Below are 19935 nucleotides of genomic sequence, written 5' to 3'. Positions count from 1 at the left end.
AGGTTGAACTAAATCTATAAATGATTAAAGCAGTTTCTATTCTTTTTTTTGGGGGGGGGGATGCTGCATAAATAGATTATTGTTCTGTCATAGTTTTAGCCTGAAGTAGCAGCCTTGGGCAGTCATTGAGCATCTCCTTGGGAGGAGGGGTTAAATCATATTATCACTGCATCTCTGGCACACAGGACAAGACTCTTCATAAATGCCCTCTGGGTAACACCTAGCATGAGTCCACTGGATCCTTCTGAGAGGGGCAAGCTGCCCACCCTCCTGAACCTTGGATGAATTAGGTATCTGAACAAGTCCCCCTCCTCACCATGTTTTTTCTCATTATTTTAATAGCTATTCTTAGTTATTTTCCCCTCCCGTAAAAGAGTGGTTTAGCCACCAGATTTGTCCAAGGGTTGAGCCATTCAAGATGTTATTTTAAATACAGAAAGGAGTTCTAGAAAATCCTTCATCAAGTTCCAAAGACACCAGCTTTAGGTGTGACTTTCCTCTTTCTCCCCGGAGGGTCTTTCCTTTCCTGGTCTTTTGTGTGAGTCCAGCCTCCCACCCCAGCATCCCTTAGTTTAATATCCTCAAGCTGTATATATGCCAGGAAAAAAATTCAAAATACTCATCCCAATCAATTTTCTATTTAAACAGGAGGCCAAAATGTCCAAACTCTAAACCTAGAGCCTTTTCCATATTTCATTTACATGAGGGTTCTAGCTCACCAGCCATCATGTCTAGCTTCAAATTCCCACTGCCTTGCTAACAGGTACTTACCAAGTATTTGTCAACTAAATGAATGAAAGTAGAGATGTATACCTCTGTACAACTGACCCCTCCAGCCAGCTTTAACCTAGTAGTTTGTACATAATAGGTGTTCAAAATGTTAATGATGACACCCCTCTTAACACATTCACAGTCTGACCATGAGATTTATCTTCTCTGTGTCTACTGAATTTCACAAGATGGTAGGAAGGGAACTCATTGAATTTAGCTATTAGAATAGCTCTGGTGGAAAATGAGTGTAAGGAGCAAGAAGGAATGAAGGGCATGCACATTCAGAGACCCTAGGATAATGTTAATGAGGATCTATTTTACAGGGTGTATTTTATATAATGAAGATATATTTAGGATGTGGAAAGTAAAATAATTTTATTTTAAATTTTGACATATGGGGTTCTCAAGGGCACAAGCCTGGGTTGGGGCTCAATCCCCAGTAGAGGGCATGCAGGAGGCAGCCAATCAATGATTCTCATCATTGGTGTTTTTCTCTCTCCCTCTCCCTTCCTCTGAAATCAATAAACATATATTTAAAAATGAATAACGTGTATATAAAATACATTAAAGTATTTTTGATCTATAATCTCACCACTGAGTTGGCCCCTGTTAAGATTTTACTGGTCCTACTTCATCAATTCTAGGATGCAAAATGTTTACTTGTTCACATTGCTATGGTGACTTGTAGTTGCCGCAGGCCCCACGGAGGTCCCGGTCTCACAGAGGAGGTCTGTGTTTGCCTTTGTTAGCCATCTGGAGACACCACCAAGCTGAGACTATTTTGAGTTAAATTCTCTGCTTGAGGTTCTTCGAACCACGCTGGTAGTATGAATTTAAAATGCAAGCTAGGGTGATCCCTGGATTATATTTCAAATTCTTTGGTGGGGTTTGTTTCTCCCTTCACCCAATGGCAAAATGGAGAGAAGCAAGTTTCTGGCCCTCTCCGCATGGGAGGTTTATTTGTCACAGCTGTATACAGTGTATCATCTTAGATTACCCATCATGGGCATTTTTTATTCTTAGTTGCAGGTAAATAATGGTATATCTTAGAATACATGATAGATTTAGATATTTTTCTTTTCTATATTTACATGTAGAAATCATACTATATATAATTTGAATGTTTATTCTTTAACCTCAGAACATGACCATTTTGCTATACTGTTAGAACTTTTTATATGCATTATTTTAATGGTTTTCATCGTATGTTTGGAAAGTTTACTTAACCATTCTCACTCTCATTGTTGGAAAATCAAGCCCTTTCTTTTTTTGTTGTGCCTAAAGCATTGGCCAAATTCCACTCTGAACTAACACTAGATACCTATTACACGCCAAGCCCTGCTGTGGAGAAGACAGACGTCCCTTCTCATCAGGCTTACAGCCTGGCAGGGAAGACAGCTAGCAAGCAGTAAATGAAATCAAGAATGAGGGGTGACAGGCAGGGCAAATGCAACCAACCATTGAGGTTGCTGACTATGACAGGCTGCCAGAGGTAGGAACACCGGGTTAAACTGTATTCATGTACTTAAGGTTCTCGGTTGTACTGCCAAATTGTTGACTCACAAGTGTGTAAGGGCATCAATTTAATTTCATTCCCGTCCAAGTTAGATATTGCCACTTAGAATATTTTTTGCAAATTTTTCAGATGTAAATGACATTTTGCTTTAAGATAATGTTTTGTGACTGCATCTAATCTTAGTTTCCAAGTATATGCTATTGACTGTGGTTCCTCTTCAGTGCATTGTCTGATCATGATGCCTTTTGCTCACCTATCCTGTGGGGTCTTGATGCTCTTCTTATCAATTTGCATTTGCATAACTTCTGTATGCACTAAGAATATTCATCTTTTGGCTGGCATAATTTTTGTTAATATTTCCAATTTACTGTGTAGCTTAATGCTGCTTAACTGCTTGATGAAATGTTAAAGCTCTAAATTTTATGTAGTCAAAGTCAGCAATTCTTTTGGTGATTTCTTGTGTTGCTTTAACATTTGGAAGTTGGTCTCCACCCAGAAATTTGACCAACATTCACTTTTATTTTCTTTCTTTAGTTACTTATTGATTTTCCACATTTGATATCTTAATCTATTCAATATTTATATGTGATATGAAATAAGACTCTAAATTTTTTTTAATTGAATAGTTACCCAATAACTGCTACACCACTTATAAAAAAACCTTCTGGGTCCTATGATTATAATTCCCTTTTAAAAAACAACATTAAATTACTGATATTTACTAACCTATGTATTCTTCACCATTGACCTGTCTATTCTTACACTACCACCACACTAAGTATATGTGCATAAAATAATATACATGTAGCCAGCTGGTGTGGCTCATTGGTTGAGTGTTGACCTATGAACCAGCAGGTCACGGTTTGATTCCAGGGTTGTGGGCTCAATCCCCACTGTGGGGTGTACAGGAGGCAGCTGATCAATGATTCTCTCTTATCACTGATGTTTCTCTCTCTCTCTCTCTCTCCCTTCCTCTCTGAAATTAATAAAAATATACTTTAAAAATCAATATGCAGGTACAACTTAGTTTTATTTCTGAGAAAGGTAGTCTACTCTTTTTTAAATCTTCTATTTCTTTGAAGATTATTTTTCCTTTTGAAATTTAAAATCATTTTATCCAGTTTCCCTCCAAAAAAGTGAGATATTTTTTCCCTTAAAATGGCACAAGAATTACATATTCACTGGAGAAGAATCAACCAATTTATATAACTAGGCCATTTTATTCTCTCTGCCAGGAACAGTCTTCCTACCAGGTGAGGTTTCTGCACCTCCATGATCAGCCTGCATAATTAGTTGACCAGGGCAAACACTAGTGGTCCAGATAGGAGGTCAGACTCCGGGACAAGCTGAGGTGTAACAGGGTGAAATTAAGAATGTGAGTGGAGGCGATGAAGAAAATAATCTTCCTAATGGTTTAGGGACTAACACCCTTACCTGTCCCATGATACTGCGGACCCAAAGCCATCCAGAGACATCCTGGGGCTCCTGATCTGTCTCGGATTCCCGACTTCCTAACATCTATTTCATGCATTAGACCACAGTAGCTGCAACAACAGCCCCATCTGCACTGATATTTCTCTTCACTTCTCCCAGATCTTCTGGGCTGCAGGCACTTGTTGGTGTTGAAAGGACAGTAACTTATATACCTCAGAGGCTGAGCTTAGGTTGGTGTAGGGATTGATAAAATAGAATATATATTCAAATTTACTGAGTTACTTAAAATCAACATATCCCTGCCTTTCAGGCCTCTGAAATTTGTATTGGAGTTGAAATTTAAAAATCTGAAAGCTCATAAAAGATATTCCTTTGATGATAGTGTCCATCATGAGGATACATACAATGTACAGCATGCAACTTGATTCATAGCACCTACTATGTGTCAGGCCCTGTTCCAGGTAATGGAGCTAGAACATTGAATAAGAGTTAAGTTCCTGTCCTGATGGTATTTAAATTCTATTGAGGATGGGATAGGGGAGACGGGATTTTTTTAAATGAACCTTTAGATATGTAATATATGATAGCCCTAAGTGCTGTGAAGAAACGTGACCCAGGGTAAGGGGTCAGAGGATGCGTGATGGGGACTATGTGGGGTTGTTGGGAAGACCTCTCTGATAATAACCTTTGAGAGGACACCTGGAGGAAGCCCAATGAGTGAGACGTGTGGGGGAGACTGGCATCTGGAGGAACAGGAAGGAGTCTAGAGCCGGATGTGTAAGGAATCAGACAGGCTGTGTGGTGGATCCTAAGGCCCTGGGGGCCTTGGTACCAGGGCTGGCTGTGAATTTTGAGTGGAATGGGAGGCCCCAGAGGATCTGAGGACAGGATCCTTTAAAAAGCATCCCTTTGGCTATTGGGTGGAGAACCGACTGCTGTGAGGTTTGGGGCAAGCAGGTGGGAAACGGGAAAGGAGTGACAGAGAGAAGTGGTGAAGGGGTTGGTGAAGAGAGAAAGTGGAAATGGGTGACAGGCAAAGGGGAACCAAAGATCATCAAGAGAAGGGAAATTAAGTTTGCTTTGGACAAGATCAGACTCACCCTCAGGACTTCTCTCTCTTTGGGCCCATGTTTATGATGTAAATAACTCTCCTGTGTGTTACCTGAGCCTATGGAGGGGCTCCAGTACATCATTTTCTTTTTTCATGGACTGCCTTTCACATACTTTCTCTTATAAAGTGGTATGGGTGACTTTTTTTTTTCTTCAAAGAGTTTTTACACTTCCTGGTTGGGGGGGGGGGGTGCCTCTCTGAGACAGAAATTGAATAATGTATGCTAAACATATCCAAACTGCAAAAAAACATGTTTGTACAAAATAAAGCTTTGGAGGCCGAAGTAATTGCCATTTTCAAGGGATACATATCTGCTTCTATGTGTTACTGATCTTTCTAGCTTTTCTTTTGTCAGTTTGAAAATTTGTATGTTTCCTTGAAAGTTTTAACTGTCAATACCTGGAGGTGGGAGGGTGGCTGGGGCTTTGTGGGGGGCTGAAATTAAGGAAGGTGTATCTGGCAAAGACCTAAGGTGTGTACATTAGGGAGATGAACTCCAGCCTTGAAATGTTAGAGCAGTGGTTCTCAACCTTGGTTGCACATTAGAATCACCTGGGAATCTTTTTAAAATCCCGATTTCTGAGCCTCATCCTCCGGAAATTCTATTTCTTTGTTATGGGGTGAGGCCACAACATTGGTAACAAAGGAACAGAATTTCCGGAGGATGAGGCCCAGAAATCAGGATTTTAAAAAGATTCCCAGGTGATTCTAATGTGCAGCCAAGGTTGAGAACCACTGTGTTAGAGGCTGCTTAAAGATCATTATTACACCCAGGTGATGCTGAATTCTAATGAACTCCTTTTAGCCATCAGTAGGGAGTGGGAGATAGGGGAAGGGGAGATTTCTAAATGGCAGGTATGAAAGAGTGAAAATGATTTATTTCCAATAATGAACTTGTAGCACATGGGTACAGGGAGACTATGTGTGATGTCCACAAGAGTTTTAACATAAATTGAATTTAATTACTCAAAGCATTGCTGGCACTTTCTTTAATCAGAATGGAAATACGGACAAGCTGAGATCTTAGGACACGTGGTCCTTAAGGGAGAAAATGAAGGGTGTGCCTCATGCAGCGGTGAGTGAGCAGCGGGAAAGGCAGGCTAGGACTGCGGAACTGGCTGGCCTCAGTTCTCTCCCGACTTCTGCATCTTGATACTGTGCCCCTCTGACAGGCCTTCTCGCCTACTGGGTAAAGTTCTTTGGCTGAGATGGATGACAACAGTATTAACAAAGAACTGAAGCAGAAATTAAACTTCTCCTGTTTTGAGGAAGAGAGTGAGAACAAAGAGCAGAAGGAAGCACCGGAGGGCTGGGAGGCCCAGACCCTCACCCCAGAGCAGTCTGAATCCAAGGATTCAGAGGCCCCGTTTACACCACCCAGGATACCCCTGAGGGACGCACACGGACTCCACACATTTCAGGAAAAAGCCAAAGTGAGTCCAGAGCCTGGTTTTGGGACCCTGGTGTCAGAACCACCCAAGTGTCCTACAACACCAGCCCAGCCAGATGACGGAAGCAAGCTGCTGTACTGCGAGAGTCCTGTCACTCCCAAAGTGAGTAAGTTTTGGGGAGAGGGGCCCAGGTTCCTTCAGTTCAGCTATTAGAGAAAGAGGACCGGTCCATTATGTGTATAGGGCAGATTTGCCTCCCAGGCTGTCTTCTCCCCAATTCCGTATTTATTGGTAAAAATAAATAAGAGCTTCAGGTTATCAGAAAACAGAATTAAATGTCTCACCAGCTGTCTTCCCAAAACCACTGCTGCCAGCAACTATTTGGTGGAGGCCACAAATAAATGTTGGGTGGGTGGAAAGTTCCTAGTTAAAGAATATCGGCACTGGAAGGAATATTGAGATCTAGAGCCCACCCCAAGTGCACAGTACACGAGAAAATCAAGGTCAATGCCAGAGACAGGACTAGAAACCTGATCTTTTGGTCTCAGTCTATTCTTTCCATTATGCCAACTATTCTTTTATGATTATTTACTCATATTTTCTAATATAAGAATGTTCACATTCTCTGTTTGAACATATTCATATCTCCTTATGGCTGCTCTTCCCAGAGGGAAGTCCTCTCCCTTCCCTGGCCTTGTAACGTTCAGGCTCTTCTGTTATATGTGAGCAAAGAGGTAACCTGTGACACTTCAGTATAAGCTGAGGATTGCTGATAAGCAAAGGTCCTGAATAGTTGGCATACTCCTCTAGTCCTGTTGTAACTGGTCTCCTGCTACATTTTTTGTGTTATTTAAGCCAGGGCTGGGACAGGGCTACCTCTAACAGGCTGGTGCTGTGGTGTGTGAGCCTCAGGAATGGTATTAGCTCTACTTTCTGCTGGCTCAGCTTGAGGTACTTAAGTTCATCATCGTAACATCTGTGCTTCTGATTGCAGCACAGGCACTGTCGGCAGGTCTCTTTAGTACCTGCTGAGTGTGGGCACTGTGTCTACAGGAAATACTCAGCTTCTTGTCTGAATTGTAGACAAACTACTCTAGTGTCCATCGGTGGGTTTTTCAAAGGTCCTAACACCTACCAATCAATCATCCACTGACCTTTTTTTTTTTTTTGAGAACCTACTGTGGGCAAGGAGCATAAGATAGTCTCTGAGAAAGAGGAGATGTGCCTATAGACACTATGTAATAGGTGCTTCCAGAGTGGTCAGAGTTCACTGGGTGGATTGCTTCTCAGTGGTGATCAGGAAAGAAATAAAGGTGAAGGAAGCATATGAAGGTCAATGAAGTTGGTATGGTTTTAACATATAGAAAGTAGAGTGGCCTGAGAGACTATGATGCTGAGCAAAAGTACACAGGTGAGAAAACATGACATGGTGTGTATATTAGTCATTCATTTAAAAACTAACTGAACACCTTGATATGCTAGCTGACCCTCAGCTGTCACACCCATTTACTGCTTTCAAAGAGTGCCCACAAAATAAAGATACATACAATACTGAAACAATAATTACAGTTCAGATCAGATATGTTAGAGGAGTGGTACTACATGATGAGAAAGAATTAGAAATTAAGTCTCAAGATATCAGAGAAGCCTTTCCCAAGAGACCAGCGTTTGGGAGAAATCTTAAAGAATGAGTTGGAGGTTACCAGGCAAAGAAGAAGGGAATGAGCACTTGAGGCCAAAGGAAAAGCTTCTACCAAATTGTCAAGGGGGAAGACCATGCTGCCCCTGGAAAACTGCATGTTACTCAGTAGTGACAGGGTCTATACATGTGAAAGTGCAGGCAGTGACGCCAGAGTTGGTAGGCAGGAGCTAGATCAAGACTTTATCCTAAAAGTGCTGAGAAGGCCAGTAAATGGTTTTGAGCAGAGGCACCTTTGAAAAATCATGACCTTCATATGAAGGATGGAATGGAGCAGGAGAGATCCTGGAGGCAAGGCAGTATTCACAGTGGAATTGTTGAGAAAGGAGAAGGACTTGAATTACAACAGCAATAAATTGAGAGATGTTTAGGAATGGGTAACTGACTTGATGGAGGAGTTGAAGGAAGAAGAGAGAGCTGGGGTGCAACCAGGCTTCTTGTTTGAGTACATGATACCTTGAATCAAGACAGGTGACACTTGAGGATGTACAGGTTTGGGAAAAGCAGAGATGTCATGCAATTGGATAAATGGGTCTGGAGTACAGGGAGACAATCTAAGTTGGAGATCAATATATGGGCACCATCAGCATTTAGGGAGCTGTTGAAGCTTTAGGTGGATAAGTTCATGTAGCCTGAGTAAGGAGGGAAGTGGTTTGAGTTAGGAGTCTTGAATAATGCCAAGATTTGAGAGACAGACAGAGGACAGAGTTTGGGAGGGAAACTAGAAATTCAACTAGGAAAGTACATACTTTATGAAGAACAGAGTTTGGCTCAGGGTCAGAGGAGGGAGGCTACTGCAATAAATATTGGAGATGTTATCCCAAGTCAAGGATGCATAGGGAAGGAATGTTGGTTTAGTTTAGCTTTGCCAAAGGATAGGGCCAGAAATCACCCAAAATGTCTTCAGCTCACCATAAGGACTTCCTAGCTGGATGGAGATAGAGACAGTAGAGCTTCCTTAGGAAGTAGTAAGGCCCTTGTCACTGAATGACCACTTGATAGAGACATAGAAGGGATTTGAGCACCAGGGCACTAATTATAGTGACTGGGCCTTTGAAGTTTTTCCCAGTCCCAAGACACTGATGATGTTGTGCCTTCGTGGGAGGTTGCCACCTTCTCACACCATGTTCAGAAGTCAGGGAGCTGTCGCCCAAACTTCCTTTCTTTCGCTAATCATCTATAATAGAGGTGTTAAACTTATGGAATTAGCTCCACTCTCTGGACCATATTTATACCCTCAACCTGGTCATCTTTCCAGAAACTTTCAATCTGCTTTACTTTTATGAAATTTCTTTCAGGAATTTGGTCCAAAACTATGTTCTTATAGGTTTCAAAAGGATTACTCATAATTCTGTCATTCTGGCAATACAATCTTTATTAATATAACTAATATCCTTCCCTCTAGTCTAAGTGGAGCTCGCAGAATCTACCAGCCTTCACATTCCCAATGTGAAGGAATTCAGACATTATCTACCCTAATGTGAACACTTTTCCTTCCTTTTATCTGAAAAATGTCCAGGCCTTTTTTGCTGTCCTAGGGGTGAGGCACCCAGAGCTGTGCAGCATTCCCGGTGTGGATGCCCCACTATCTTTTTTATAGTAGATAGATGTGCTTTACTTTCCATATGATGATCAGCATCACAAAAAACTGTTTCTCAGATAATGATTCACTATCATTCTAGGTCCATTTCCTGAATCACATTGACAACAGAAATATTATCCAGCTGTACTTCTTTTGAACCAATACTCAGCCCTATAATAAACTTACAGGAAGACTGTGAGTTTGTCATTGATATTTCTCTCTCACATCGATATTTCTCCCTCTTTCTAAAATCAATTAAAAAATGTTAGGTTACTATGTGTGCTTCCTTCATTTCTGCTTGTATCAATCACCTAGTGAATATGTATAAGTTCAATATTCACTTTTTGTAGCCTCACATTCTTTAAATTACATTTGCATGCAGTGAATCATGTTGTAATCTACCTTCTGCTTCTACATTGAAAAGTCATGGGCAGAGAGTATGAGAGAGTAGGATTCTTTAAGAAAGAGCCTCACAGTATAATGCTTATACTATGAGGTTTATCATGGCCCCTGTGTCTACCATGTACTCCTGAAGACCTATGACACAGGTATTCCTCTGGCCCCTGCTATCTAGGTCATAATGGCATTCTGCTGTCTCATCAGAATTCTCTGTCTTTGACCTCTCCCCTCTGTCTTTTGGTTTAGTTCTGGGTAGGTTTTAGGCCTGTGTTCTCTTACTGTAACCTACGTGGAGTGGTAAGTCCTGCACATTTTCTTCTCATTGACGTACTAATTAAAGCCACTGCAAAGCCTTCGCGCCCAAGTGCTTAGGCAGGGGTGGGCAAACTTTTTGACTCGAGGGCCACAATGGGTTCTTAAACTGGACCGGAGGGCCGGAACAAAAGCATGGATGGAGTGTTTGTGTGAACTAATATAAATTCCAAGTAAACATCATTACATAAAAGGGTACGGTCTTTTTTTATTTTTTTTTATTTTTAGTTTTATTCATTTCAAACAGGCCGGGTCTGGCCCGCGGGCCGTAGTTTGCCCACGGCTGGCTTAGAGCATTACTTCTCCATTTTTTTATTTTTTTTAACCCCACTTAATGGAGCTCTTCTCATTTGGTGCGTACGTTTTAAGAGGAATTGGAAATATTTTCCTCCCTGTTGAGTCTATGAAATCTTTCCCTTACAAAGAGAAACATCAATGAACAGCTACTTAATGGACCATTTATGAGCTGGAATTCATCTCTGCACCCCTCACAGCACCCAGCTCAGAGTCAGCTACTTAGTAAGCAGCAAACACATATTTCGATAAATGAATGTGGGGGCGTTAACATGCACAGTCTGAAATGTAAGGACCAGGTCTCCTAAAGTCATTTTCATTTGTCTGAGCTTAAATGTCATCCTTAACAAGTTGGAGGTGGGACTCAATTTGGTGGTTTTCCAAGCTGGTGATCAGAAGTGCCTCGGGCAGCGGTTCCCAACCTGTGGGTCGTGATCCCTTCGGGGGTCGAACGACCCTTTCATAGGGGTCGCCTAAATACATCCTGCATATCAGATATTTACATTACGGTTCATAACAGTAGCAAAATTACAGTTATGAAGTAGCAACGAAAATAATTTTATGGTTGGGCGTCACCACAACATGAGGAACTGTATTAAAGGTCTCGGGATTAGGAAGGTTGAGAACCACTGGCCTAGGGGAAAGAGGGGGAGTGTAATGACAGTAGATTTCTGTGTGGGTCCCATGAATCAGAATATCTAGTGGTAGACTGGGAATCTGTATTTCTCACCAGAGGACCAGTTATGAAGCAACTAGTTTGCACTGAACCAGGTAACGTTCAAGTCCCCTTTCATCAATAACAGTCTTTGGTTCAAATATTAACTAGCTCACTGGTATGGAACTTTTTTTTTAACTAGCATCATCCTGATTTGCCTTATGTCATCCTCAGGGCCAGCCAAGCCAGTCCATGATTTCTTCAACAGGGAAGCTGCCCTCCCGAGGCTCTAAGCATTTTAGGCTCACACCTGTCTCCGTAACAGATGAAATGACCTCATTAGCTCTGGTTAATATTAATCCCTTCACCCCAGAGTCCTATAGAAAAGAGTTCCGTCAATCCAGTGGCAAGAGGAAAATCCGAGGAGATCTGTAAGTATACCGTGGCCAGTGATTTTTGAGAACTGATCTTACTATGGTCAAGAGGAAGAGAGAATGTTGAAGTGAGATTAGGAGCAAGAACTCTTTTAGAAGGAACCTGGCATTGGTTACATATCCCCTCCTTTCTGAATGTCAATGTTGGTTTCCCCTTGCGTGGGTTGTCACAGAGATTCTAGCATCTTTCCATCCTGAAGTGTACTGTGAGGTGCCTTCTATAAAAGGACAGCAGACCTCTGACTTCCATTAGGAAGTTAAATGGGCTGTGGAATTGCCTTCAAGGGGTCTCCTGTGGTCAACAGAAGGTTCGCAGTTGGGGAAAGTACAGTTCACACTTCAAAGAGTCTGTTACTGTGTCTAGTCCAGCTTGTCTGACTGGTGATGAGAGCTGTGGGGCAAGGATTTGAACTTCTCTGCAGGTGTTGGAAGACTGGCTGAAGAGAAGAGTGTTGCTTTCAGAAGTGGTAAAAGCCAAACGGCACCACTGTGTGCCTCATGCAGGGACATTTCTTTACCATGTCCCCCCAAGGCTCCTTTTTCATAGAAAGAAACCACCTCTAAAATGAGCCAGTCTCTGTGCCTGATAATGTACTTGGCAAAATAAATGCACAGCTAGCAATCTGAAGTTTGCAGAGCATTTAATGTGTTACCTTAAGTTGTTTCTTTGGGGATCAATGACTATATATTAACCAGCCTTAGGCCTAGAATAGGTTTTCTCAACACTGCCTCCTGGATCTTAAGTAAACAGGACTTCAGCATAAGTAAACCACCCACTTTTGTTACCAAGAATTCTGTTGGTTTTAGCTGCTTAGGAGTATTTGTAAGTCATCAGAATTTGTGGTTTCACTTGCACTGAAGCCAGCCGGACTAGACAGTTCATCTGAATTCCTGGCAACAAAATTGGCGACACTTTAGTAATGTTGCTTAGTGCTGAGAGGGCATTTTTCTTATTGTATTTAATAAAGTTTCAAATGTCATATCCAATTTAGGTCACACATGGCAAGTATCAATTTATTTCCACAAGTGTGATGCCCTCCATTTGCCATTAATACTCTGTACTTCTCCAGAAGAAAAATCTATAGCTTGGCTGAAAGCAAGATAGAACCTAAAATCTTGCTTAAAGATTCAGGATGCAACTGCTCATGCCAAAGAGGTTTGTCGGAGACTTCAGCTAACCTACTAGTATTTTTATTAGCTTGGCATTACACTCATAGATTAGGAGAGTTGAGATTTTTACAACAACTTTTGTTTTTTTTTGTTTTATAATTTCTATTTAATCTTTGTGTATTGTTTCTGACATTCTTTGTTATTTAAGGTTTCTAAATTCTATGTAGTTAAAAAATGTTTCTTTAAAAATATTTTATTTTTTTAAAGAAGGTCATCAACAATATCTTAGCCAGGGTCAGAGCTCCTTCTGCTATATTTCTGGTTTATCAGGACCCTCATAGGTGCACAGCCAGGTTCTGGGGGAGGTGGAAGGAGAATGTGTAGGTGGCAGTGAAGAGCACTGACAGTTTCACGTTTTGTCTGTGTGCGTTCCTGCCTCTGATTCTCAGCAGACGTTGTCCTATTTGCCTAAAACCCCGCTCCTTTCCTTTATCTCGTTCTGACTCATTCTTGGAAGCCTAGCTTACATATCCTCTCTTTGGGGAAATACTTTTATGTTTGAAATAATTAATTGGATGCTGTCTGTGTATCCCTTAATATCTTGCTCTTATCCTCACCTGGGTTCTCATATTAAAATTTCTGTTTTTCCCTGTCCCCAAATATAAATTGAAAAAGGGAAGGAATTGTCTTATTTAGTCTCATGGCCCCAGAAACCAGCATGGTACCAGGATCACTAAGTGCTAATCCTGATCATGTGTTGATATCACTTTTTTTTTATTTTTAAGCGAGGAAGCTGATCCGGGGGAAGGCAAAGTAGAAGGGCTGCCTGCCAAGGTGAGCACAGTTCTGTGGCCCAGCTATCATAACGGTCATTTCATTCTCCTGCCTCTGTCTCCTCCTTTTCTTCTCTGTCCTCTCTCTCTTCCTCCCGCCCTCCCTCTTTTTTTTCCTTCCTTTCTTCACTCCACCCCCTACCCCCAGCACTTTGTAGCAAATTGCTTTGCAGATGAATTTATTTGGACTCTCATCAGGGTCTATATTATTAGCTAGTTGTTACTTTATTTTATTTATTTTTTATAGAGGAAGGGGGAGAGGGAAACATTAATTTGTTCTTCCACTTATTTATGCATTCTTTTATGTGCCTTGACTGGAAATTGAACCTGCAATCTTAGCATATTGGGATGATGCACTAACCAACTGAGCTACCTGGCCAAGGCTAGCTAGTTATTAACTTTGCCAGACATTGTATGATATATGCTGAATCATTATTGCTGAATCATTACTTTGGAGTATTTGTATATGAAAGGTTAATGCTTCTGTCTTTGATCTGGGGGGAAGTTCTGTATTCATAGGGTAGAGAAGTGAAGGAAAAATCAAGATATTTAAGGTCCCAAAATAGAAAAATAGAACAGAGAAAAATGGCATGAAACCACTTTTATATATAAAAATCTTAGTTCTTCAATATGTCAGTATCTATTGATTTTATAATGTTCACAATCTATGATCCAATATCTATCATTTGATAATCTAACCTAAGAAAATAATGCTGAAAATATTATCACAGAAGTGTTTATTGCAGACTTATAAGAGCAAAAAAAAAGTAAATAAAATGAAAGAGGAGAGAGTACTAAATGTCCAATAATAGAATGGCCAAGCAAATTACAGTTTAAAGTGAGGGGAATATTCCATTGCCATTAAGATCTTTATCATGAAAACATGGCTATGTTTAATGTTCAGCAAGCAAAAGGTGAAGGAGAAGGAGAAGGGTTGAGGTTGGGGAATGATGTGGATGGTAAGCTGGCCTATAAGGTGTCTGAGATGAGGATGGGAAGGGAGTGGGTGAGCGACTGGTAGACAGCCTTGAGGCCTCTGATCAGAAGTTTGGAATCCTCGTGGGAAACAATGAGGTGTTTCCTATTCTGCAGGGTCATTTTTCAAAAATAATTCTTACTATTAGAGGAGATGGAGAGAGGGCTGGTTGCTACAGCAAATCCAGACATGGAGGAAACAGAGCTTGAGACTGGCTAAGGGCAATGGAAAGTATAGATCTTACTGATGAAGACTGACTGATATTGGATGTTGAAAATGAAGTGCAAGTAAGAGTCAAGATTTTTAAAACTTAATGTTAGATTTAAAAGTTCATGCTTATGGAGACACTAGAAAAATGTTGGGTTTGTGGAGCTAAATCAGTGTAGATTGAGGTTCATATAAATTTATGGAAATCAGAGCCACCGTTTACTGAGAAATTACTATGTACTTGGCATTGTACTGTTACACACACACACACACACACACACACACAACTTTTCTTGAGTAGTATTTAAAAGAACCCTGAGGAGTAGTTGCTATGAACCTGATGAAGTTCATAGAGATGAGAAAAATGATTAAAAATTCAATGATTTGCCTGAGGTTATTTACTAGCTGGGCAATCAGTGATGTTGCGACTTGGCCAATAGGAGGAGTGGTTGTTATATCTGAGCATATAATCTGAAATAATAAATTTGATAATTTTGTTTTCCAGACTAAGATTTTTGAGGAAGCAAATTGAACCCAAGTATGTTTATTCAACTTGAGATAATTAACAGCCAGAGTGTGAGACCTGTAGACTACTGTCAAGGGAGGTTGTTTTGTGTTTTTCCCTAACATGCCCTACCCAGCTCCCAGTCACTGCTTCACCTGAGGACGGTAAGGTAGCTCTGGCTGTGAGTAGAAGTATCCCCTCTAGGAACACACGGATAAGAATATTATGATCAGATAGGAAAATATAGTGCAGAGAAGGTAGTCGGCAACTGGGGAGGTTCTTGGTACCATGACTATCAACACAGATAAAATCCAATGGATTTGCCCCAGAAGTCTTCTTGAAAACTTAGAGAAATATAGAAATATAATATGCCTCAATTTTATTGCTCATAACATGTTAGGAAGGATTATTTTAACCTTTTTATTAAAATATTTCAGAGATATGTTCTACGAGAAACCAACATGACTTCCCGTTATGAAAAAGAATTCATGGAGGTAGAAAAGATTGGAGTTGGGGAATTTGGTACAGTCTACAAGTGCATTAAGAGGCTGGATGGATGTGTCTATGCAATAAAACGCTCCACGAACTCTTTTGCAGAATTATCAAATGAGTGAGTACCTTTGAAATGTGCTAGAAGCACAAACTTGGATTTGGAAAGCTTTTTCTTGTCAAAATATTTTAAATAATAGCACTGATGTCATTAAAAAAAACATTTACTACTTTTTAAAAATCACCCCACCCCCTCCATTGTATGTTGTCTCACTTTTATAACCTTTCTGAGTTTTCCATATCAGATGTAAATTATTTCTTAAAATATACCATGATCATTTCAGGTCATTTTGTGGTATGTGTGTGTGTGTGGTTTTTGTGGCTTTTACTACTGGTCTTACTTCTTTTTAATAATTAGTAAATTTATGGAATGATCTTATGGTTTTTGTTTAGTTCATCAGAAATATTGCCAAGTAGTTAACTCCATGGTTTATCTCTACTTTGCATTAATAATGAATTTTATAGTCAAGTTTCAAGGACTATAAGGAAGGAAAAATTAACAGAATTAAATTTCATTCCCAGAAATAATTGTTCTTCCTTTTCACACGGATAACAAACATTTTCAAAAAATGTTTGTTTGTTTTTTATTAATTGTGGGGATGTAATACTTATGCCAAATCTGAAATTATCAATTTTAGAATCCTTCATTTTCACTTTCATTTTTAAAATATATTTTATTGATTTCAGAGAGGATGGGAGAGGGAAAGTGAGATAGAAACATCAACGATGAGAGAGAACCATTGATTGGCTGCCTCCTGCATGTCCCCTACTGGGAATTGAGCCCACAACCTGGCCATGTGCCTTGACCAGGGATCAAACTGTGACCTGGTTCATAGGTTAATACTAAATCACTAGGCCACAATAGCCAGGCTAGAATTCATCATTTTTATACTGAAACTCACCAAATACTGTATTTTGCTTTTTTGGGGTTGGATTTCGTGTTCCACTATAAATATCTCTTTCCAAGAGTGTCCCCTCACTACATATTGGCGAGTTTAATATTGACTCTGACTCTCTAGCCTTCATAGAGAAGACAGACGGCTCATGACAATTACCACAATCAAGTCCATGGTGGCCTTCTTGTGAAGCCCATCACGATATTTTAATATGATACAGTAAAATAAAGATCCAAAGCACGTCTGCTGTTGAGGTAGCACCACTTAAGCCTCCTCTTTATTTGTGCCATGCTTAATAAAAAAAAAAAACGTGTACTTGGGTGTCAAGATGACTAAGGGTCTAGTCCGAGGTCTACTATCACTTGCTTGAGTTTGGACCATTCACTGACCTTTCTAAATCCTTTATCCTTGCCACTGGATCTCACTGCATCATTATGAAAATTAGGGGGGAAATAATAAGCAAGTAGTGAGCATTCAATAAGCGTTCTGCCATTGTTAATAATGAGCCATATCTTGTCTTTTCAAAAAACATTTGCATGCATATTATCCTGATTCATTTTCCTCAATGCTTTTCTATCTCTCAGGAATTCGGTTTTGCATGAAGTGTATGCTCATGCGGTACTTGGTCATCACCCCCATGTGGTACGTTACTACTCTGCCTGGGTAGAAGATGACCACATGATCATTCAGAATGAATACTGCAATGGTAAGTATGTGGACTAATGTCTATGGAGAGGGAGATGAATTTTTTTTTAAGTTGATTTGAGAGAGAGAGAGACATCAATTTGTTGTTCCACTTAATTATGCATTCATGAGTTGGTTCTTGTATATGCCCTGACTGGGGATCAAACCTGCAACCTTGGACTATGGGGACGATGCTCTAACCAACTGAGTTACCTGGCCAGGATGGGAGATGAACTATTAAGTCTTCAGAGAAAAAAACCTTTGCCTATTCCTTGTAGTTTATGCTGGGTGTAGCAGAGTCATACCTAAAATGTCTGCCCTGCAGTTTTGCTTGGATGCAAAGAGCTGGAGGAAATGAACCGAGTTGAAAAGGAATTTCAGGTTTATGCTATTACATATTTCTTTTGAAGCTGATGTGTAGCTGATACATAGAAGCTCTCACTCCCTTCACACTTTACTTAACACTAGAGAAAGAACTTTACCCTAGTGATTTGAGTGGTAAATCGCCCTTTTACATTTACTAGGTATTCTAAAAGATGCAAGCATAGTCCCTACAATTTTAGGGAGGGAAGAGGGTAGGAGGTGGTAAATGTATACAGCCAACTCCTGAACATGGGGATTGTTCCTGCTTCTTGCTCCTTCTTAAGCTGATGAGCCTCAGTGTTCTCACCAGAGTAAGGGCATGGGGAGGGGGCTGGGGTTGAAACTCCAGTGACTCCAGGTACATACAGAACTGTACATACACAGTAACCAGTAAAACTGTTGTTCTGGGCTATTTAAGTTACAGAGTGGTCTTATGGTTTAATGTATTTCTAATCTATGACTAAGGGGTTGACATGACAGCAGTTTTGTGTTGTTGTGCTCAGAAATATTTTTCATCAGAAAGTTCAGTGGTAAAGTAGAAAAAGTACTACCATATTGAATAGAAACTTGTCATCATTTGGGTAGCAGCAATTATTTGGCATTTCCTTGTTGTTTTCTTATAGCTTGGTTTGTTTGTAGCCTTACCTGTGAACTTTGTGGGGGATTTCCTCCAACGGGCTCACCCCAAATCCCTTTTTCTATGTCTTTTGGGGATAAAAAAAATGGACCCCATCTTTATACTTAGGATTGAAAGGTAGAAACTTTTTAGTCATCTTCTCTTCCTAATTTCCTCTTATCGTGACCTGAGATTCCCTATTCCATTACTCCACTCTCTATAAGAATACTGGTTTTTATTTCTATGACTTCTAGCTACTAACAAGGATAATATCAAATAAAAATTACTCAATAAAGCAAAACAAAACATATTTGAGGCAATATAAAGATTTCAGATTTTCAAAAAAAAAGAAACGGAGTGATTGTTCCTATTACAAATCACATTTTCATTCTTTCTAACATTTAATACTTTTTACAGGATTGATACTTATTAAGCTCTAGGGCAGCGGTTCTCAACCTGTGGGTTGCGACCCCTTTGGGGGTCGAACGACCCTTTCACGGGGGTCGCCTAAGACCATCGGAAGACACATATATAATTACATATTGTTTTTGTGATTAATCACTATGCTTTAATGATATTCAATTTGTAACAATGAAATTGGGGGTCACCACAACATGAGGAACTGTATTAAAGGTTCGTGGCATTAGGAAGGTTGAGAACCACTGCTCCAGGGTAAGAAAGTAGAGTGAGATAAGTCCTTATCTTCAAGGAGCTTTATTCCACTTGCTCTGTGACAGTGAATACACAAGAAACAATTAGGTGCAGAGCCAGATGTACAACCATGGATAAAAAGGGTCGAGAGAAGAGGAATGTGAGCAAGAGGCAGCGTGGAGTGGTACAAGGGGCCAGGGCTTTGAAGTCGGCAGGCCTGGAGGTTGATACCCAGCTTTGCTGCACACTAGTTGTAAGATCGCTGGGATGTCACTTAATCTCACTGAGTAGAGAGACTGCAGTAATGACTTCAGGGAGTAGTTTGAGAATTAGCAACCATCTATGTCAAATGCTAGCACAGTGACAATGCCCCATACATAGGGAGAAGTCAGTGTTATTAGAATAGCCTGAGAAAATCTACAGGAGGTAAGACTTGATGAGACCATGCTGAAGGATTAGGAGAGTTTATAGGGAAGGGAAAGGAAGAATCCAGTTAGGAAAACAGCCACACGCACAGGGCAGGATGGTATTGGCAGTGGGTCTAGCCTAGCAGACAGTAAGGAGACAATGGGACCAAGGGGACCCCTACAGAAGGAAAGATTAACAAAGTAAAGTGTGGGAAATCTAGAAAGCCCCGAAAGCCAGATGGACTGGATGTGATGGATTATGGGGAATCAGTCTATCCATAACGGTGGTCCTCAAACTTCACTGAGTACCTACCAATTAAAATGTAACTATGATTTGTCAAATGTAATTCACACACTTTGAACCTTTCAAATGTGAACTGATCATGGAAAATAAAGAATGGCCTTCTACCTTGTCTTGTTTGTAGTTATGGATACTTCATGTTGAGACTTTGCCCTGTGGCTCTAAACAAAAGATAAGTTCAAAGTATCTGTAAGGTAGCAGAGTAGCCAGTGGCTTGTTCCCCCTCCCCGCCTCACCGT

General features: G+C 40.4%; 1 protein-coding gene across 1 annotated transcript in view; it reads left to right on the top strand.

Moving 5' to 3' along the window:
* Window positions 1-19935, top strand: part of WEE2 (WEE1 homolog 2 (S. pombe)) — a 23863-nt gene that overhangs the window by 640 nt on the left and 3288 nt on the right. Inside the window, exons 2-6 of the mRNA XM_006777087.2 lie at window positions 6005-6385; window positions 11399-11595; window positions 13494-13542; window positions 15667-15839; window positions 17259-17380. Coding sequence (XP_006777150.1) covers window positions 6041-6385; window positions 11399-11595; window positions 13494-13542; window positions 15667-15839; window positions 17259-17380 — 886 coding nt within the window. The 5' untranslated portion in view covers window positions 6005-6040. The remainder of the gene's footprint in view (window positions 1-6004; window positions 6386-11398; window positions 11596-13493; window positions 13543-15666; window positions 15840-17258; window positions 17381-19935) is intronic.

Source organism: Myotis davidii, unplaced genomic scaffold (genome assembly GCF_000327345.1).
Source record: "Myotis davidii unplaced genomic scaffold, ASM32734v1 scaffold329, whole genome shotgun sequence".
NCBI classification, from domain to species: domain Eukaryota; kingdom Metazoa; phylum Chordata; class Mammalia; order Chiroptera; family Vespertilionidae; genus Myotis; species Myotis davidii.
This window is presented reverse-complemented; position numbering and strand designations above follow the sequence as displayed.